Raw genomic sequence first — 18,865 nt, forward strand, 5'->3', positions numbered from 1 at the left:
CCTCCGCCCCCTCCTCCGGCTTCTAGCGCGGAGCCCGCGGCCTGCGGGAGGGCGCGCGCCTCCTCCCGCCTAGACCGGCCCGGGGGGCGTGTGCGCGCGCAGGACACGCCACCTGCGCCGGAGCGCGCTCTGCCCGAAGCATCCCCAGCCGTCGGGCCACCCCCGTCGCCCCCGCCGGCCCAGCTGCACCTCCCCTCCGCTCCGGTGACTGCTCGCCCGGCGGCAGGGCCCGAGTCGTCGCAGCCACCTCATTGCACAACCCGGCTTCCCAACTGTTTACACAGCCCGGCCTGTGAGTGTATGTGTATACAGCGTGAGTCACCGGGAGGCGGAGGAGGTGGAGGAAAAGGAGAAGGAGGAGTGCAGTGGCCGGGATCGGTGCGGCGCACACAGTCACTCACACTCAGTTACCGTCTCCGAGCGCTTCTGTCTCGCGCACACTCAACGCCGGGAGCCCGGAGCGCGTAGGATCCTGGGCGCCGCGGAAAAAGTTGGTCCGGCTTTCGCTCCGACACTTCTTGCTTCGGGAAGTGCATTTGCTCCGTGGCTTCGGGAAGTGCATTTGCTCCGTGGCTCCGCCGAGCCTGCGGAATCTTGTTCTCGCTGCTCCGGACCTCGGAGGCCGCCGCCGCCTCTGCTTCCCCGACTGTCGGCAGCCTCTACAACAATAGCGAGGCGCCCCGAGCCGGTACCCACGGGGATCCGGGGACCCGAACCGGCCTCCTTGCCCCGGACGCGCGGCCACCGTGGTCCTCGCGTGTACCGCGAGCGCCCGGGAGCGGCTCCGGCTTTGCCCCCCGTGGGGGCAGAACCAAGCTCCGTCTGCAGCCTCCATCCCGCGGGCTGGAGTAAGTCGCGGCGCCGGCGCCGACCCAGTTGCGCCTTCCCGCGCCGATCCGAGGACGTACAAAGCCGGAGCCGCCCCGGCCGGGGACGGGATGCGGGTCGGTCCCGTGCGCTCTGCTATGAGCGGCGTCTCGCAGCCCCGCGCTCCGGCCTTGCTGCTGCCGGTCGGCCGGGGTGTCCCGGCCAAACGCCTGCTGGACGCGGACGACGCGGCGGCCGTGGCGGCCAAGTGCCCACGTCTCTCCGAGTGCTCTAGCCCCCCGGACTACCTCAGCCCCCCTGGCTCTCCCTGCAGCCCGCAGCCTCCGCCCGCCGCTCCGGGGGCTGGCGGCGGCCCCGGGAGCGCGCCGGGGCCCAGCCGCATCGCCGACTACCTGCTGCTGCCCCTGGCCGAGCGCGAGCATGTGTCCCGGGCGCTGTGCCTCCACACCGGCCGCGAGCTGCGCTGCAAGGTAGGCACTCAGGGGGCCGGGACCCGGGACCCGGCGGGGGGTCGCGGGGTGAGGGGACCCGGTGGCAGGCAAAGGTGTTTGGGGTCTCGCCCGCCGTCGCCCGGGGGCCGAAGGTGCCATCAGGGCTTGGGCTTGGGGCAAGGCGGATAAGGGGGTTTGAGCCCGGTAAGGCAGCATTTGACCAGGGTCACCCTATTGGGGATTGAAGGGTTCGGATGGCGTGGTATAGTGGGGGCTTGGCGGTCGAGAGGAAGTGCGGTGCTCAGTTGCTTTACAACATCTATATTATTTGCTTAGCGCCGAGTTTAGTGCGTGGCGTTCCACATAAGTTGTGGAATTGATATGGATTCCAGGGCCATGCCATTCCCCTTTTCCCATTCTCCTCGCTTCCCCCGCCCCTCGTTCTGGAAGGACGCCCTGCTGTGGGTGCCTCCTTGGAGCTTGGAGCTGGCAACTCTCTTGCTGGGGCTGCGAGGCACCCGGGCTCAGCCGTGGGTGGTAAGGGGGCGGGGAGTCCGTGTTGGGCTCCGGTCTTGGGGATTCCGGCTGGAACCCGCGCTGGAACCGGAACCCTGTCCTCCCCAGAGAGTAGTCTGAGAGGGTCTTCCAGCGAGGGCGGGGGGTATTTGGCCGGAATAGAAATGTTGGAAAGCCCACACCGACTGGGAACCCTCGCTTCCATTCATGTCTTGCTTTTCCGGCCCGCGATTCTCCTTTGAACATAAGGGGCTGCATCCTGGAGGGGATGCAACTCTTGCAAACAGGATCCTCCGCGCTCTCCTCTAGCGCCCATAGACGCAGAACATTCCCACAGGCCATGCACCCTTTGCGAGCTGGACACCCGGGCCTCAGACACCCCTGAGAAGCCTCCGGGCTGCTCGTTTTCACCGGAAAGATAGGGTCACCCCTCAGTTTAAGTCGCTCTTTGGTTTTCCGCAACTCACCTGACCCCCCGAGCTCCCCTTCCCTGGCCTCGCTGCTGCCACCTACTGTCCGACGCGAACGAAACTTCACATGTGTGTTCAAGCCCAGTTTAGAGGGGGGCAAAATCTTTTCTCCGTGGTGGCTGGGGATCAGAGCTCAGAGGGTATGAGTGTGGGCTGGTGTGGGAGGAGGGGGGCAGCGGAAAGGTTTTTCGAGCTGGTGCCGGAGCAACCGAGCGTCAGAGGTGGGGTGGGTCTGGTCATTGTGCAACCCCTTCCAGTTCCTCCGAGCAGATAATAGCTGAATCCAGATGGTGACAGCCCGTGTGTCACCGTTTCCAGTTGAGTCTAGGATATGAGTAACCGGACTAAACAAAAGGCCCTTAAAGAGACCAGCCAGCTTCTTAGAGAAGATGCTACCCATGTCCCGAGTGAAAGTGGGGATGGGAGTTGGGGCGGGGGGAGATAAGTAAACAAATGAACCGGCCCCCCCCCCCCCAGAGGATCCCGTATCCCCTCCTGTGGGAATTTTAACTCAAGGCTGCTTATACCTGAGTCACAGCCTCGGCAGGTTCCTTAGGGCTGTGTTGACAGTCTTGGCGCTTGGAGTCATCTGTTCCTTCTGAGTAATGACAGAGCTGTACGTTCTCCAGCTGCATGTTCTTCCACTTGGAGGCTGCAGAGTCACCATGTCCTGTGCTCTCTCTGGTCTGCAGGAGGTCATGCATTTCCAGGGGCTGCTCCTGGAGATCCCAGGGGGATCTCTACCAGCCACTTTGCACAGCATTACCTGCCAGTGAGAAAGGGCCGCAGAGGGTGGGGACTTAGGAGCTTAGCTCTCTGAAGCCGGAAGGCCATACCTAGAAGACTTCTTTCAAACCATCCATATGGTAGCTCTTTGGAGATTTGCTAGCCCTAGATGCTACTGCTTTTGGGTGTTAGGAGTAGCCCAGGCTGCATCAGGTGGGGTTGCAGAGCTAACAGGGGTTGCAGGAGGTTGGGGTAAATGAATGGAGCCTCACTTTCAACCAAAGCCCAGAGATTGAGAACTGCAGCCCAGCCCAGGATCTGGGAGGCAGCCTCTGCTTTTCTAGCCTCCTAAGTGAGTCCCCTTCTTTCTGCAGGTGTTTCCCATTAAACACTACCAGGACAGAATCCGGCCTTACATCCAGCTGCCCTCACACAGGAACATCACTGGCATTGTGGAAGTGATCCTTGGGGAAACCAAAGCCTATGTCTTCTTTGAGAGGGACTTTGGGGACATGCACTCCTACGTGCGTAGCCGGAAGAGGCTGCGGGAAGAGGAGGCTGCCCGGCTCTTCAAGCAGATCGTCTCTGCCGTTGCCCACTGCCACCAGTCAGCCATCGTGCTGGGGGACCTAAAGCTTAGGAAGTTTGTCTTCTCCACGGAGGAGAGGTGAGCGGCCTCCACAGCCTCTCCTGTGCCTTTTGACTCCAAAATGACGGTGCAGGTCGAGCAGTTAGGTGCAGGGTGTTGGTTCAAAACAACACCAAGGGCTCAGTTGTCCCAGATTTAGTCTTTAGAAACCCTCTCTCCAGAGGGGCCAAAGCCAAAGTTGGTTATTCTGCACCCTTGTGGACGTGGCCTGGGGACACCTTGGTGCATCTGTGGGATGTCACGTGAGGACAGGATGCCCTCCCTGCTTCCACCCCAGGATCAGGTTTATTCCCCATCGTTGTCAGAAAGGTCAGTTCTCGTGGGGTACAAATGTCAGTCTGCCCTTCACAACACCCATTCCTAGAGGATGTCTTCAAATCCTTGTTTATACTGAGTGGGGTTTTTTTCCTTGTTTTTTTCCCCCCTGTTTATTTATTTATTTATTGTACCTAGTAAGTATCACAGAGCTGGTCAGACTGTCGTAGTTGCAGAAACCTATCCCTTTCCTTCACACCACACTCTTATTATGAGTCAGGCTTGGCCCCCAATATTTTCTCCCCATTCTCCCGTGACTTTTTAGATGTCTTGTTTGGCTACATCTTCAGAAGATAGCCACAGTTGAATGAGAAATGGAAGCTGGCTAGAATTGGTTGCTAAATATAGATCATGGCTTACCTCATAAAGAACAAGATGAGCTCGATAAGACAATAATGTGACATTAAGATTCAGAGTTGAGGTTTCAGTTGAGAATTCAGGAAGCCACAGGAGATAAACCTTACCTGATTTTAAGAGGTGGGCCACATCCCTTGTGGAAAAATTAAAAGCAATACCATTGTAGAATTGCACAGGTGGGTGTGTGTTACTTTGTTGTAGGTATTCATGCAGGGCTCACCCCACCTGTGCTTTTTTTACCCTTGACTTCAGGTCCTATGAAAAAGTATAGGGTTGAGTTGCCAGAAAGCATGGCTTTGTGTCTGACCTTGCAAGAGTCATTGGATCATACTGATTAGCAAAGAAAAGCAAAGTGTTGGTAATGAAGAGGTTTCCAATTCCTGGAACACTCTCCTTGATATGGTGATGTATTTTCTGAAACACACCTTACACACCTCCTTGCTTACTGTTGAAATTTGCTATTGCACAGGCGAATGTCATGTGCGTGGAGTTTGGCAACCCGAGGGTTAAGCAATGACAGGCTGACGCTATTCGTGTAACCAGCACAGGTGCAGGGTTTTAGTACTACAGCAGCCAATCAGTGGCAGACAGTGTGGGTTGAGTCATATTTTCCGTTTACAGAACCAATGGGTATTTTACATAACGACGGGAGGGGGGGACGGGGTGGGGGGAGGTCAGGCTGAGGACATACTGAAGTTAGCACATGTATATACTACACTCCAGGGAACAGGAAGGCAGGAAGAAGAAGAAAAAAAAAAAACAAAAAAGAACTAGACCTTTGAGAGGAAAAGGAATTGACTCAGTAGCCTGTACCAAATGTTTGCGTCTAACTTCGCAACGAGTGACTTACTGACACAGGGCTGTTTCGGAGAAGCTGGGGGGAGCATAAGTGACCACCATGTATTGGAGACTCCCCACATGGCTCTGGGCTTTGGGGGAGCCAAGAGGCTTGAGTGGCTGGATCTGAACAAGGAGGCACCTGCAGCTTCATCAGAGAGCCTTAACTAAAGATGTTTCAAACCTTAGTTGTTACCTGAAGAGATAAACCCTTACCTGAGTGAATGAGCTCAGGTGTTGATGTGCCATCCTAGGATGTGTGTGTGCGTGTGTGTGTGTGTGTGTGTTTGTATGTGCATGTGCACACATACGAGGGCGTTTTAGGGCTCCTGCGTCTTTCAAATCCACCAGCTGCTTTTCTTTGTCCTTTCTGTCCAGGCTAAGCAGTCTTTGCAATTAAACATCCCAATAAATTAACATTCCTTGTACATTTCCCGTCATGGCCGTCATGGCTTGGGCTCAGGTGGACAGAATTCCCTCTGTGTGTATATATCGATGTGAACAGGAGTGCTAACAACCTGTGTGCAGTAACAGTGACCTTGGGCTCCGTGTTCTGTAATGTTCTGTAATGCCAAGCAACGGGTCCAAGTAGCCCTGGCAGTCAGTGGCATGATAAGAGATAAGATCGGCTTGTAGGATGCCCAGGCTCTCCCTGAAGCAGTAGGATAAACTGCTCCTCCCTGATAGCTTTTGGAGAAATGTCAGCATTCCCCTGAGACAGGCTCCCACTGCTGCAATGTGAACTTTGTAAATTGTGTAACCCCTATTAGGATATGTCTTATAAGCTGTAGCATAATGAATAGTATTTGGGGCTTTGCATCATACCCTCCACCCCAGGCTCTCTCTCAATACTTTGCTAATGTTTATTGCAGTTTGTATTGGTTTGTGAAATCCTGAGTCCTCCTGGGTGATGCAAGGCACTGCTAACTGGATGAAGGGGTAACTGGCATTCCTTGGGCCTTTGCGATGAGTACTTGTGGGCGCTATTATTGGGAAGGCCTTGGTTTTCATAGTAGCTGATCTGGAAGTAATGGCTTGTTTCCTCTCTCCTACAGAACCCAGCTCAGACTGGAAAGTCTAGAAGATACACACATAATTAAGGGAGAAGATGATGCTTTGTCAGACAAACACGGCTGCCCAGCCTACGTGAGCCCCGAGATTCTCAACACCACAGGGACCTACTCCGGAAAGGCGGCGGACGTTTGGAGCCTCGGGGTGATGCTCTACACCCTTTTGGTGGGACGCTACCCCTTCCATGACTCAGACCCCAGTGCCCTTTTCTCCAAAATCCGACGTGGACAGTTCTGCATTCCTGACCACATTTCCCCCAAAGCCAGGTGCCTCATTCGCAGCCTCCTGAGACGGGAGCCTTCAGAAAGACTCACTGCTCCAGAGATCTTACTCCATCCCTGGTTCGAGTCTGTCTTGGAGCCTGGGTATGTCGACTCAGAAGTAGGAACTTCCGACCAGATTGTTCCAGAGTACCAGGAGGACAGTGACATCAGTTCCTTCTTCTGCTAATCCCCAAACCTCAGAAACCTCATAATTCTCACACATGGCATTTCCATTTCTAAAGATGGACAGGCCTTTCCTGCAGAGTTGTTTCCCTTAATGAACCTTCGCCAGCTGTCCTTTTGTCAGATTTGGGGGTTCTGCATCTTTTACAGGTGGCAAGGAGTATGGTATCCTACAGCATGTGATCAAGTGAAATGAACATTCTAAAGGGAGAGGAAATGAATCGCACAATGGCATTTTGGGCAATAACCATATTTTTAACAGGGTGACAAATAATTTGGGCCAATAAACCTGCCATCTTCGAACTTGTCTGTGGTAGCCAGACTTTTGCTACCCTAGCTTCTCTGATCGGAAAGTTGTTTTTTCTGGTTTGGTTTAACACTCACCCTTTCTTCATCTTTTTGGAGCAGACTGTTTCAGGGGCATAGGAGCCTGCCTGAACCGCGAACCCAGAATTTCTCCTCCATTTCCTGCCAAGACCTCATTTGCACTAATGCCTTCTTTCTGACCTTGAAATGCGCCCTCCCACCCCTTCACTATAAAAGCACTTACCAGCTAACTGTGGAAAAGTATCATAAAAGATTCAAACTCCTGGCTATTTTAGAACTCTGAGCTCAGACAGAGAGACTGGAGACTTTTAACAAGAATTTGAGCACTTGGAAACCATTAGCTTTCTTGGTTCCCCTCAAATATGTTAGCATTTATCCTTTACTTTTTTCCCCAAGACCATCTCAGGGTGGAACATTTTGTCTAGGAGGAGAAAGATAAGAAGGCTCTCCACTCCCTCTCCCAAGAGCAAATGTTAAACATCTTTGTGCTTCAGAGAAAGTGAATTTTGGATAGTCTTAGACGGTTCTCAGACTAACTTCCAGAATTATACTTTAACCACCCCCATGGGTATGGTCTGCAGTTTTGCATGACAGGTTGTTAATATTTCAGATGTGGTGTGGTTTATGAATACATCAGTATCATCAGTATCTGGGATGAAATAGCAAGCCGCAAATCTTTAAACTTGACGTTAAAAGTCATCTGGTCCAACTTCTTTCGTTTCTCTGCCAACCTCCCAATGCAGAAATCCGCCCCCCGACACACAGCTTCTTTCACAGGTGGGTCTGCAACCTCTTTTTGAATGCTTCCAGAGTTGGGAACTCACTACCTACAAAAGATAGAGCTTAACAAAGAAACTGCAACTTGCATTAAAAAAACAAGTACAGATGAAATATCAGTGAATGTCTCAGACAGTACTGAAATCAGGTGATTAAACGGGTAAACCAAACATACTGTATTTTGAGAAATGGCACAAAAACAGGCAGTCACTTTTAAGGGCTACGCCTAGGCAAACTACTAACATGCGTTGTGAGAATACCGTGTATACCTCACGTACTGTGTACTTTGTACATATAGTGTACCTTTTATACATATGTCCGAATTTTTGTTGTTGTTTTGGCTCTGACGCTTATTCTGTTGTCTGTGTCTGTCTGAATAACCTGCGTGTCTAAGACCACGTGAAATGTGAATGATCATTGGCAATATTTACCTTGACAGAATCATGGGACTTGGAGAAGAGGGAGGACAGAAGCCTCTGTCCCACTAACGCTCTTGTGGTTGCTTGAATGTTGTATCTGTGATACATGACCCGGCTAAGGACTCTGGGCTGGCTGGGGCTTCGAAACACTAGATCCTTCCTGTACATGTAGTATATATGTGAGACGGCTGTTCTGACTTGTAGAGAAATTTTAATAAATCTGGTTTCGTAAATGGGTGCAGTGACTTTCTTTGGAGTCCAATCCGCCATTGCCTGGTGCACTTTCACACTGAGGCTGCAAAGGTCTCTGGCATCAGGGCCTGGGATCTCGAGGAGGAGATGGAGAAGTAAACAGATGATGATTATTATGTATGACCTTTGACAGCTGAGCCCATTCACTTTTTCCATTGAAGTGAGCAAATTCATTTTGATGGGTGAAACCAATTTGGTGAATCAGGTTGGTGAGGGCTGTGGGTTGAATTTAGAGTCGAGAAACATTTCAGAGGAGCATACATAAAAAAGTCTTGAGTTGTAAGAGTCCCTCTGACTTATGGTCCTTTTTAGTTCAGGGACCCTTGAGAATTTGATGAAAATCGTGGACACTTCTCAGAAAAATGTACATGTGTATCCAACAGAATTTTGTTGTAATTTCAGAGGTCCACATACATCCCTGGAGGCATCACAGGACTTCTGATGAGAACCAACCTCCCCCCTTACCTCCCCCATTAGACTTAATTAAAATGGCTAATCGAGGTTCTTCCTTTTTTCCCTTTTTTCCTGTAAGTGTGAAAATGGAACTAAAGGAAGGAAAACTGAAAGCAACATTATTTTGAATTACAAAGGCAGAGAAAGAGAAAGGATTTTGATTTGATTAGGTGTATAGCCTCACTATCACATCAAAATTTATTCTATATGAAGTCAGTTAGCATCCAGAGTGATTTAACAAAAAAATATTTGCATTGTAAGTGTAACAAATGTATAGAAAAATGCACGTAGAAGTGTGTGGCTCTGAATTTTCATGAAACAAACACACTGGCCTAACCTACAGTCAGGGCAAGGAAACAAAGCACTGCCAGGACCCCAGGAGCCCCTCCTACCCGTTTCAGTCCCTACCTGACACCTCCTCCAAGGGTTACCACCACGGGACAGAATTTTAACTCTAAGTTCTAATGGTAAAAGTTAGAATGAGGATTAAGTCATCACTCTGGGCTTAAACGAAAAGGCATACAGAAATTACAGGTGACACATCTGCCCTTTTCTAGGACTTAGGCTGAGATCACTCAGGAAAGAGACCTATGACACCAAAGTAAGTGCAATTCAGGCCTCGTGACCCAGGAACTTAAGAAATGGAAAAAGCACAAAGCAACACAAAGAATGGTCAGATGCCTGAGCAGCTAAGAGACTAGGAAGCTGGGAGTTGATCTAGGGCCATTCCACGAAGAAGACCCTTAAACCCCAAAGTTCCTGGGTCCTCAGAACATACACTGCAATTTCTCCTTGCCCTGATGAACCCAGGTGAGGCTCTGCACAACTCCTTGGGCACACAGAAGGCTAATACTTTGGACTTCACAGGGCTTTTTGATCTAAGGATTTCAAAATACTTTGCAAGCAATTAAGGTTACAGCACCTTTTTGTACTGCCGTGGCATGGACAAAATGGAGAGAAATATGGGTCAGGATTGGCTGGGATGACACGTGATGCCACAAATCCATAAATTTAATCTCTTCAAAGGTTGGAACAAATCTGGGGCAATCACAACCAGTTACATTATAGAAGGTTGGAAGGAGAGTGTACCGAGTACTGGTTAAAAGGCTGATCACTTTTATTTTCTCTTGTACCCTCAACATAAATCATTCAAGTAACATCTCAGTGACTGTTGATTCATATTGTACTTTCTAGAAGTTTTCCCTCTTTTTCTCCTCTTTTCCTTCTCTCTCTCCTTTTATATTCACAGCAGCCAAGTGAAATAGGCAAGTCAAATATTATTTGCTCCATTTGATAGATGAGAAAACAGCCTCGAATGTCTTTCAGGAGCTACTTAGAAGTAAGCAGCTCAGGGCTGAGACATAAACTCAGGTCTTTTACTCCTTGCCTAATGTGGCTATGTCTGCACACGGTTGTTTAAATTCTTCTGGTAAGAATGACAACTGGAGAAGGTGGTTCAAGACAAATACAGACACTGAGATTTTAGCCCCCTCAAGGTCTTCACAATGATTCAGCATGTCAGTTATAAAGGTGGGAGCATTACTGAAGATGAGAGATATCCATTATTCAAAAAACATTTACTGTTCACCTACCATGCGCCAGGCACTGTGGTAGTCCCTTGGGAAACAGATGACCAAGACTCAGTCGTAGCTCAGTGCATAGAAAGCTCCATGAAGTTGGGGACTGTGACCATCTTTGTCACCCCTGGCTCTCAGCACTCAGCTCAGTGCCTATCACAGGAAGGTGTCCAATACCAACATGGATGGATGAGTGGGTGGGTGGGTGGATGAGTGGATGGACGAGTGGGTGGGTGAGTGGAAGAGTGGATGGACGAGTGGGTGTGTGGGTGTGTGGATGGATAAATGGAGGGATGTCCTCCAGCAGCTCAGAGCCTAATGGGCCTCCAAGTCAGAGAGCCGAGAGCACAGAAGCCGGGATCTTGTGACTGGGGTCTCTTCCTAGCTCTGAAGCTCTTCCACTATTTGACCTTGCACAAACAGATCTGCCTCTCTGGCTCTCATTTGCTCATCTTTAAACAGGAGTGATACTCTTTGACTTCTTCGGCCTTTTCAGCTGGTATTCTGTGAAAAGAGACTGATTCTGTGAAAACAGGGCCTACAATAATCTTCGTCAGAGGGACCATCGGAATAGCTTTTGCTTCCTTTTAAAGCTAGTCACAGGCAGCGTGAAATTAGAATGAAAATTTCATACTGGATGAGAAAAGGCATTGTAGCAATGAAGATTATGGAACTGGCTTTTCAATATGACTTTGGCTCCCCTCCAAAAAAAAAAAAAAAAAAAAAAAGGGAAGCAGCGTGAAATTAGAATGAAAATTTCATACTGGATGAGAAAAGGCATTGTAGCAATGAAGATTATGGAACTGGCTTTTCAATATGACTTTGGCTCCCCTCCAAAAAAAAAAAAAAAAAAAAAGAGGAGTAGGATCTCACTACCAACCCCTGGGAATTGCCCATATGAGATTTCAGTGGATTCTTAAAGATCCCAGTAGCAGTCAATGACTTATGGTTCCTAGAAGAGGTAGGAAAAGAGAAAGATGGTCCCTTTCACAAATATCACACCTCAATCCTGCTTGATGCTTTACAGTATGCGTCTCATTTTATCTTCTCAGCAACCCTGTGAAGTGAATGATTTGTTCCCATTTAGCAGATACGGATGCCGAGACCTAGAGGCTGAACAGTGTGTCCAAGTTCATGCAGTGGGTGGATGGGCCTGTTTGACTCCAGATCTTTGCCTTTTCCAGTCCGGTGCTTTACACTTTGGGTTTGATGTGCTAGACCAGCAACATGATATCTTCTTTTTGGAGCAGCCATTGTGCTGGGAGATTTTTTGCCAGGAAGTGTACCATATGCTGGGTTACTCCTTGTTTTAGTCTATGATGTCTACTTGCTGAGACTAATCAACAGAGCGCTCATGGCGTACTAAGAGCTGTGCTAAGTGCTTCACGTGAATTAACAAATTACCTCACAGCACCCCTATAAAGCAGTACTGGTATCATCCCCTTTTTATAGATAAAGAGACTGAGATTCAGAGAAGGGAGGGATTTATCCGAAGTCACACAGCACAGCATTCATCCAGAGCCCTTAACCATGAGGGCTTACTGCCTCTTGGTTTTTAGAACTGGGAGACTTTGTAAACGATTCAGTCCTAAATGCAATGTGGCATCCTGGAACAGGAAAAGGATGTTAGTGAGAAAATGAGTGAAATCCAACTAAAGTCTGAATTTTAATTAGTAATAATGTGCCACTGTTGGTTTCTTAATTGGGACAAATGTACCACGGAAATGTAAAATGATATCATCGGGGGAAACTGAGTGAGGGATATTTGGCAACTATCTGTACTATTTCTGCAACTTTTCTGTAAATCTAAAATTATTCCAAATAAAATGTTTATTATAAAAAAAAGATTTAGTCCACACTTACCCCATTTTAGGAGGGGACACCAAGGCTGAGACTGGGGAAGCCACAGCCAAACAGCAGCCAGGCCACTCCTGACCAAGCTCCCACCCCCGCGCCTGCACCCTGCAGCTCAGCTTCCTCGGTGCAAGCTGGTGTGCTGTGCGTGACCTTCTAGAATGTGTCTGGACCCAAATGAGATCAATGTCAGGCAAGTCCATGGAATGAGCCAGAAAAATTTTGGACGTAAGACACGGCATTTTGAAAACATCGGTTCTGAGGTCTGTCCTTTCAGACAGTGAGTACGTGAGTGTCCCCAGCACTTTCCTCACCTGGCCGTCGCACTTGGTCAGCACAGCCCGGCGAGCCAGGCCCGTGGCTGTGCAGCTCAGTCATGATCTCAACTCCACGCCTCGTTAGCTAGAAGGCAGCAGGCGCATCCCCAGTAGAAGGCTGGACCGCGAGGGCCTGTGGGGTCAGGGTTTAAGTACACTCCAAACGGACTTCCCATCCCTGTTACACGCGAGGAGGCCTTTGGGAGGTGAAGAGCCACCAAACCCGCTCCCTGTGGAGCCGTAGCTGTCAGCAGCCGGGAGGCAGGTTCAACCACACTCCCCTCATTTTATGGATGGGGAAGCCAAGGCTGAGAGAGGGGAAAGAATAGCCGATTCGCAGCCAACGCTCGTCTTGTATTTGAAATTTTCTTTCTCAGTAGCTGCAGTTACAGTTGGTTTCCAAGTTCTTGCTGATCAGCACCTTTCTCATTTCTTCACTGGGGAAGTGAATTTGTGGAGGACACTTCACGGACAGCCCCTGAACACTCAATATGCTTTCGACACACTGCTGGATGTCCTGTGCCAATTATGAACACAGAAAGGGAATAATTAGAATGACTGTGATGATAGGAACCCACGTGTACTGAGTATTCATACCTGCCCAGCGCTGCCTTAGTCCTTTACAGGCATGGTCTCATTTCATTCTTATAACAACTCTGTGAGGAAGGCACTCTTATTTGTCCCATTTTACAAGTGGGTACATGAAAACCCAGAGAGGGTAAGTAACTTGCTCAAGGTCACACAGCTAGTAAATGGGATCTGAACATAAGGAGTCTCATGCTAATGAATATGCTCTTAATGTGTGAGTGACCTGCTCCCCCATGTTGGCAGATGTTCATCTTTTATATTTATTCCCACAACTAAAGTCCTATCATGTCAGTAGACCCTGAGCTCTCTTGGGGTAAAACACTTTATGCTTCCAGAGCTGGCAGGAAAGAGGAAAGAGCTTGAACTTCAGGGTGAGAGAGACCTGGTAGCAAATACCAGCTCCATAGCTAATTAGCTGTACGACCCAGACGAGTCACGTGACCGCTCCCTGCCTCAGTTGCAATAATAATGCCACCTATCCCCAATGCTGTGGCGGTGAGGGTTATATGAAGTAAACCTGTTCAGTGTCTAGGCGAAGGTGCCTCGTAGGTGGCTTGAAAGTCAGGCAAATCCCTTCAAAGTAGAAAGAATCCAGGCTGGGAAGTCAGACGGACCTGGATTTGGATCCCAGCCTCCCTCTTTACTTGGTCTGTGGCCTTCAGCAAGTTGCAAAATCTTTCTGACCCATCATTTCCTCATCCGTAAAATGGGTACATAAAAATAAGTGTTTTGCAGAGCTGCAGTGCTGCAGGCAGGATCGGTGATAAAACACAAAAAGGGCCTGGCCTGGGATTTCGGTCAGAGATTAGTGTTCCCATTGTCATTATTACACATCCCCCTCTCTCCTTTGTCATAACTGTTCTTTTCCTTCTGGCTTGCAGGCTTGCCAGGTCAGAGTGTTGACTGTTCTAGGGGGCAGCTTAGATGGGAGGGCCAGTCTCGGGGAGCAGGGCAGTGCCCAGAGCATTAGCCTTCCCCGGGGGGCCTGTTGACCTTGGTCTTAATCAGTTCAAGTGAGCAGAGAGCAGTCTGGCTTCTCTGGCTTTGCCCAGCTGGTCAGCTCCTCCAGCGTCTCAGAAACCCACCTTGGGAGCCCGGGGGGAGTTGAAACTGCCATTTCACAGATACCCAAGAGGCCTCACTGGGATCCCACAAGGAGAACAGGGATTAAAAAAATTAACCCATGCCCAGTTTCTGCAGAGGCAGAGGTAGCTTAGTTCTAGCCAGCAGGGTGGCAAAGTGAGAAGCGTGGAGCTGCAGAGGCCCAGGGTTTGAAGTGTGGCTCTAGAACTTACCCGCGGAGGGAACTCACCCACCTCAGCTTCAGTTGTCTTATCTGTGAAATGGGTTAGTGAGCATTCTCACTTCCTGAGATTGTGCAGTTTAGATAAGATCATGCCCGTAAAACATTTCCCACATGCCTGCCATGTATCAAAGTCTCAACAAATGTTGGCTACCAACAACTGGGGTCAATGATGGCCAAAAGCAGTAAGTCAACTCATTAAAAAAAAAAACGCTTAGTGGTGCTTCTCATGAGTGGGGCAGATTCTGTTCATCAGGGCTGGGTGGGGCCTGAGACTCTGCATTTGCAACCAGCTCCTGCGTGAAGCTGACACTGTTGACCAATTAGGGCAACATGAGATTGCCACCCATTTTCAAACAGAGACCCGTTAAGTCTCAGTTAAGGTGAGGTCATTCCTGCAAATGGGTATATTTTGGGTAAATCCAGGAGAGGGGAACGGCGAGGAACTAATATTACTGAGTAGCTGCTTGGCATTGGGTGTGTTGAATGAATCATCTCTTGCAATCCTCACGGCATCTCTGAGGGATGTTATCATCTCCTTTGTACAGATGGGGAATGGAGACTCAGATGTTAAGTGCTCAAGGTCACAGGGCTCACTAAAGACAGGACTGGGATATGGACTTGTCTGCCTTCCTCCAGTCCCATCACCTTTCTCAACCTCAGAGGCAACGGCCAGAGCCTGAGAACACAGCTGAAATAAGACCTTGGTTTCCCAGTTGGCAGAATGAGTGGCCTGTGTGTAAATGACCTCTAAGCTCCCTCCCCAGCCTCCTGTTGGAAGAGTTTGCCAGTCCGTGTGCTCTCTACTCTTACTCAGCATTCACTTGGCTGTGTCCCCATGCTGCTTCCTTATTTGGTGCTAATGTTCTGGTTGCAGATGCATCAATGTCACCCTGTCAAGTTGGGAGCACCAGCAGAGCTGCTGGACCCAGTCATCTTCCCAAGAGCTGGCCAAGGCGGTGCAGTGGTGACCAGAATAAACTCAGCAACCGGGCCAAAGAGAACATTCTTCCACACCCCAGAGATGAGGTTTTCGGTGTCCCTGCAGGTAGAGAAGGCCACTTGCGTCAACTGGAAGTCATGTGGGGTCCGGTTTCACCTGGAGCCCAGTCTTGGAGTCTTAACCCCGCAGGGCCTGGGTGCTAAAGGATTTTGTTTGACCTCACACTTGGTGAGGCAGGCAGAGGCACCTACATGCCTCAGGTGGGCTCACACATACCTCCTGGGCTCATAGAGCAGAGGTTCTGAGAACTGGGCAGGATTTCAGAAGGACATGTTGGCCGGAGCTAAAATCTCTGGGTTCAAATCCTGACTCTGCCACTTTCTAGTGTGTGACCTTGGGCAACTTATTTAATCTCCCTAGGCCTCCGTTTCCTCTTCTGTAAAATGGGGCTAACGGTAGTAGTTGTTTGGTAGGGATGTGGTGAGAATTGAATGAGTTAATACACGAACAGCCCTTAGAACAGTGTCTGGCACATGGCAAGCAAGCAGGCGATATCCATAAAATGTGAAATCTGTCAGAGCAGGGACTTATCTGTTTTTATTGTTGGATACCTAGTACCTGGAAGAATGACTAGAGTGGTGGATGCTCATAGATATCTGTGCAATGATTGAATCAGAGAGCTCTAGAGTGTGGTTTTCAAACTGTGTTCCAAGGAACGCTAGGGTGCCTGGGGCCACTGCATGGTGAGCTGGCGGGAGTGTGAGGGAGAAACACTTGAGAAGGAGTCAGCATCATTCTGTTCCTTTCGCCCGCCCAGAGCTTCTCCAATTTATGCGCTGGATATATGGTTTCTACATAAAATGATATTTGGAGGAAGACTTTTGCAGCTCAAAAATTATTTGAAACTATCAATATCCAACATTTGGTCCCTAGACTGTCAGATTGCCCCAGGTGAGGGTTAAGAGTGCTGGTTTCCTGACTCCACCAATGATCTGCTGAATCCCATTTTCTTGGGAAAGGACATGCATTTTAAATCAATTTCTTAGGGGATTCCTATTCATGCTAACATCCAAAGAACACTCTTCAAACCATTTTACAAGTGGGGAAGTTGAGATCTTGTTAGGTGACGTGCCTGGCTCAGGGGCTCCCAGGCTGGTGTAAAGGTGTCTTAACTCCAAGACCAGTGCTCTTTTCATGCTGCAACTTCTATGACTCTTAAACAGGTGAGGCCCTTGCAGAGACCCCTCCCAGGTTACGAGAAGGGGTGCTGGGAGGGAGACAGGACCGATCAACACTATCTCGGCCTTGTGGGAACTTTCTGCCTCTGGGAGCTTTGCTCTGCCCACACATACCGCAGGGTAGGCACGCAGTGGGTGTTGGAATGGAAGAAAGAGCAAATGAAAAAATGACATTCTTATGGAGAAATAGAAACAAAACATGTGTAATGTAATGGCAGGTACTACTGAGATCTGGGAAGAAAGTAAAACTAGGTAAGGGATACAGAGTGATAGGTTGAGGGACTATTCTAGATAGAATGGGGACAGAAGGTCTCTTCTGAGGAGGTGACTTTGAATACAGACCCAAGGAATGTGGGAGATGGAGTCATCTAGTGGAAGAACATTCCAGATAAAGGGAACAGCAAGTGCAAAGGGCCTGAGACAGGAAAGTGCTTGCTGTGTTTGAGGACCTGCAAGGATTGTCTGAGGCTTAAATGAAACAGTGGGTGTAAATTTCTTAGGATAGTGCCTGCTGCACGTTGACTGTTACAATTACTGGTGTCATTTTATCTTCATGATGAGGACAGGTTCCATCAGATTTGCATTTTATTTTATTCTGATTTCTGTTATTTAAAAGTCATATTCATTGAGGTATAATCTCCCTACAGTAAAATTGACCCTTGTCTAGTGTACACGTGGATGAGACTTGACAAATGCTTCCACCTGTATGAGTCCCACCACAATAAAGATTTCAAACATTTCTCTCACCACAAAAGTTCCCCTGTGCCTTTTGTAGTCACTCTCCTTGTTTATCCATAGCCCCTAGCAATCATTAATCTGATTTCTGTCTCTAGAGATTTGGAATCATACAGATATAAATTTTTATGTCTACCTTCTTTCACTTGGCAAAATGCTTCTGAGATTTCTCTACGCTGTTGAACGTATCCTAGTTCGTTCTTTTTTACTGCTAAGTAGTATTCCATTGTGTGGATGGAAACCTATTGTTTACCCCTTCACCAATTGAAGGACATCTGGGTTGTTTCCAGTTTGGGCTTATTATGAGTAAAGTTGCCATCAACATTCATGTACATGTCTTTGTGTGAATGTATGTTTTCATTTCTCTTGGGTGAATACCTAGAAGTGAAATTGCTGGCTCATATGTTTGACTTGATAAGAAATCACTGAATTGCTTTTCAGAGTGGCCATACTGTTCTGCATCCCCATCAGCAATGTATGAGTGTTCCAGTTGCTCCACATCCTCACCAAGATTTTGTATTGTCAGTTAATGCATCAATTAATTAATATTTTAGCCTTCCTAGTAGATGGGTAGTGGTAGCTTGCTGTGGTTCTAAATTTCACTTCCCTAATGTCTAGTGAGGTCTGGCATCTTTTCCAGTGCTTATTTGCCCTCTGCATCTCTTCTTTGGTGAACTGGTGAATCTGGTCAAGTATTTTGCCTATTTTTCAGTTGGGATGTTTGTTTTCTTATTGAGTTGCAGGAATTCTTTTCATATTCCAGATGCAAGTTCTTTATCCAATACATGTTTTGCAAATACATAGTTCCTCCTTGAACATAACTTGTCTTTTCATGTTCTTAAAGAATGCTTTTTGAGGAGGTGAAGTTTTACATTTTTTTAAAGCCCAATTTACACTTTTTCTTTTATGGTTCATGTACTTTCTAAGAAAAGTTTTGCCTAGCTCAGTGTTACAAGGATTCTATCCCGCATTTATTTTCTTGTAAAAGTTTTATCGTTTCAGGTTTTTTTTTTTTTTTGAGGTACGCGGGCCTCTCACTGTTGTGGCCTCTCCCGCTGCGGAGCACAAGCTCCGGATGCGCAGGCTCAGCCGCTCCGCGGCATGTGGGATCTTCCCGGACCGGGGCACAAACCCTTGTCCCTTGAATCAGCAGGCGGACTCTCAACCCCTGCGCCACCAGGGGAGCCCTCATTTTAGGTTTTATATCTGGGTCAATGATCCATCTTGAGACTTTGAGTGAACTTTCATATATGATATGAACTAAAGGTCAAGGCTTTCTTTTTTTTTCTTCCATATTGATTGGCCAGTAGTTTTAGCACCATTGGTTGAAAGATCTGCTTTACTGAAAGATATAAGGCTTTGCCCACCATTCCATGTACAATAGACTTTTTAGTCCAGTGATGACAGAGAAGGGGTGAAGGTACAGATTGGGGGGA

At 48.6% G+C, this 18,865-nt stretch overlaps 1 protein-coding gene across 1 annotated transcript; it reads left to right on the forward strand.

Annotated features, from left to right (window-relative positions):
- Positions 1-938: 938 nt before the first annotated feature.
- Positions 939-6,650, forward strand: TRIB1 (tribbles pseudokinase 1). The gene is made up of 3 exons (XM_007456063.1): positions 939-1,298; positions 3,346-3,638; positions 6,185-6,650. The coding sequence occupies exons 1-3, from the start codon at positions 939-941 to the stop codon at positions 6,648-6,650; spliced, it is 1,119 nt and encodes a 372-aa protein (XP_007456125.1).
- Positions 6,651-18,865: the final 12,215 nt, after the last annotated feature.

Source organism: Lipotes vexillifer, unplaced genomic scaffold, assembly GCF_000442215.2.
Source record: "Lipotes vexillifer unplaced genomic scaffold, Lipotes_vexillifer_v1.1 scaffold84, whole genome shotgun sequence".
Taxonomy (NCBI): domain Eukaryota; kingdom Metazoa; phylum Chordata; class Mammalia; order Artiodactyla; family Lipotidae; genus Lipotes; species Lipotes vexillifer.

What these genes read in the sequence shown, in the direction of transcription:
- TRIB1 (XM_007456063.1), top strand. Translation starts at nt 939, where the DNA reads ATGCGGGTCGGTCCCGTGCGCTCTGCTATGAGCGGCGTCTCGCAGCCC. An exon ending in GCCGCGAGCTGCGCTGCAAG is followed by an intron (nt 1,299 to 3,345) that starts GTAGGCACTCAG and finishes TTCTTTCTGCAG; the next exon opens with GTGTTTCCCATTAAACACTA. An exon ending in GTCTTCTCCACGGAGGAGAG is followed by an intron (nt 3,639 to 6,184) that starts GTGAGCGGCCTC and finishes TCTCTCCTACAG; the next exon opens with AACCCAGCTCAGACTGGAAA.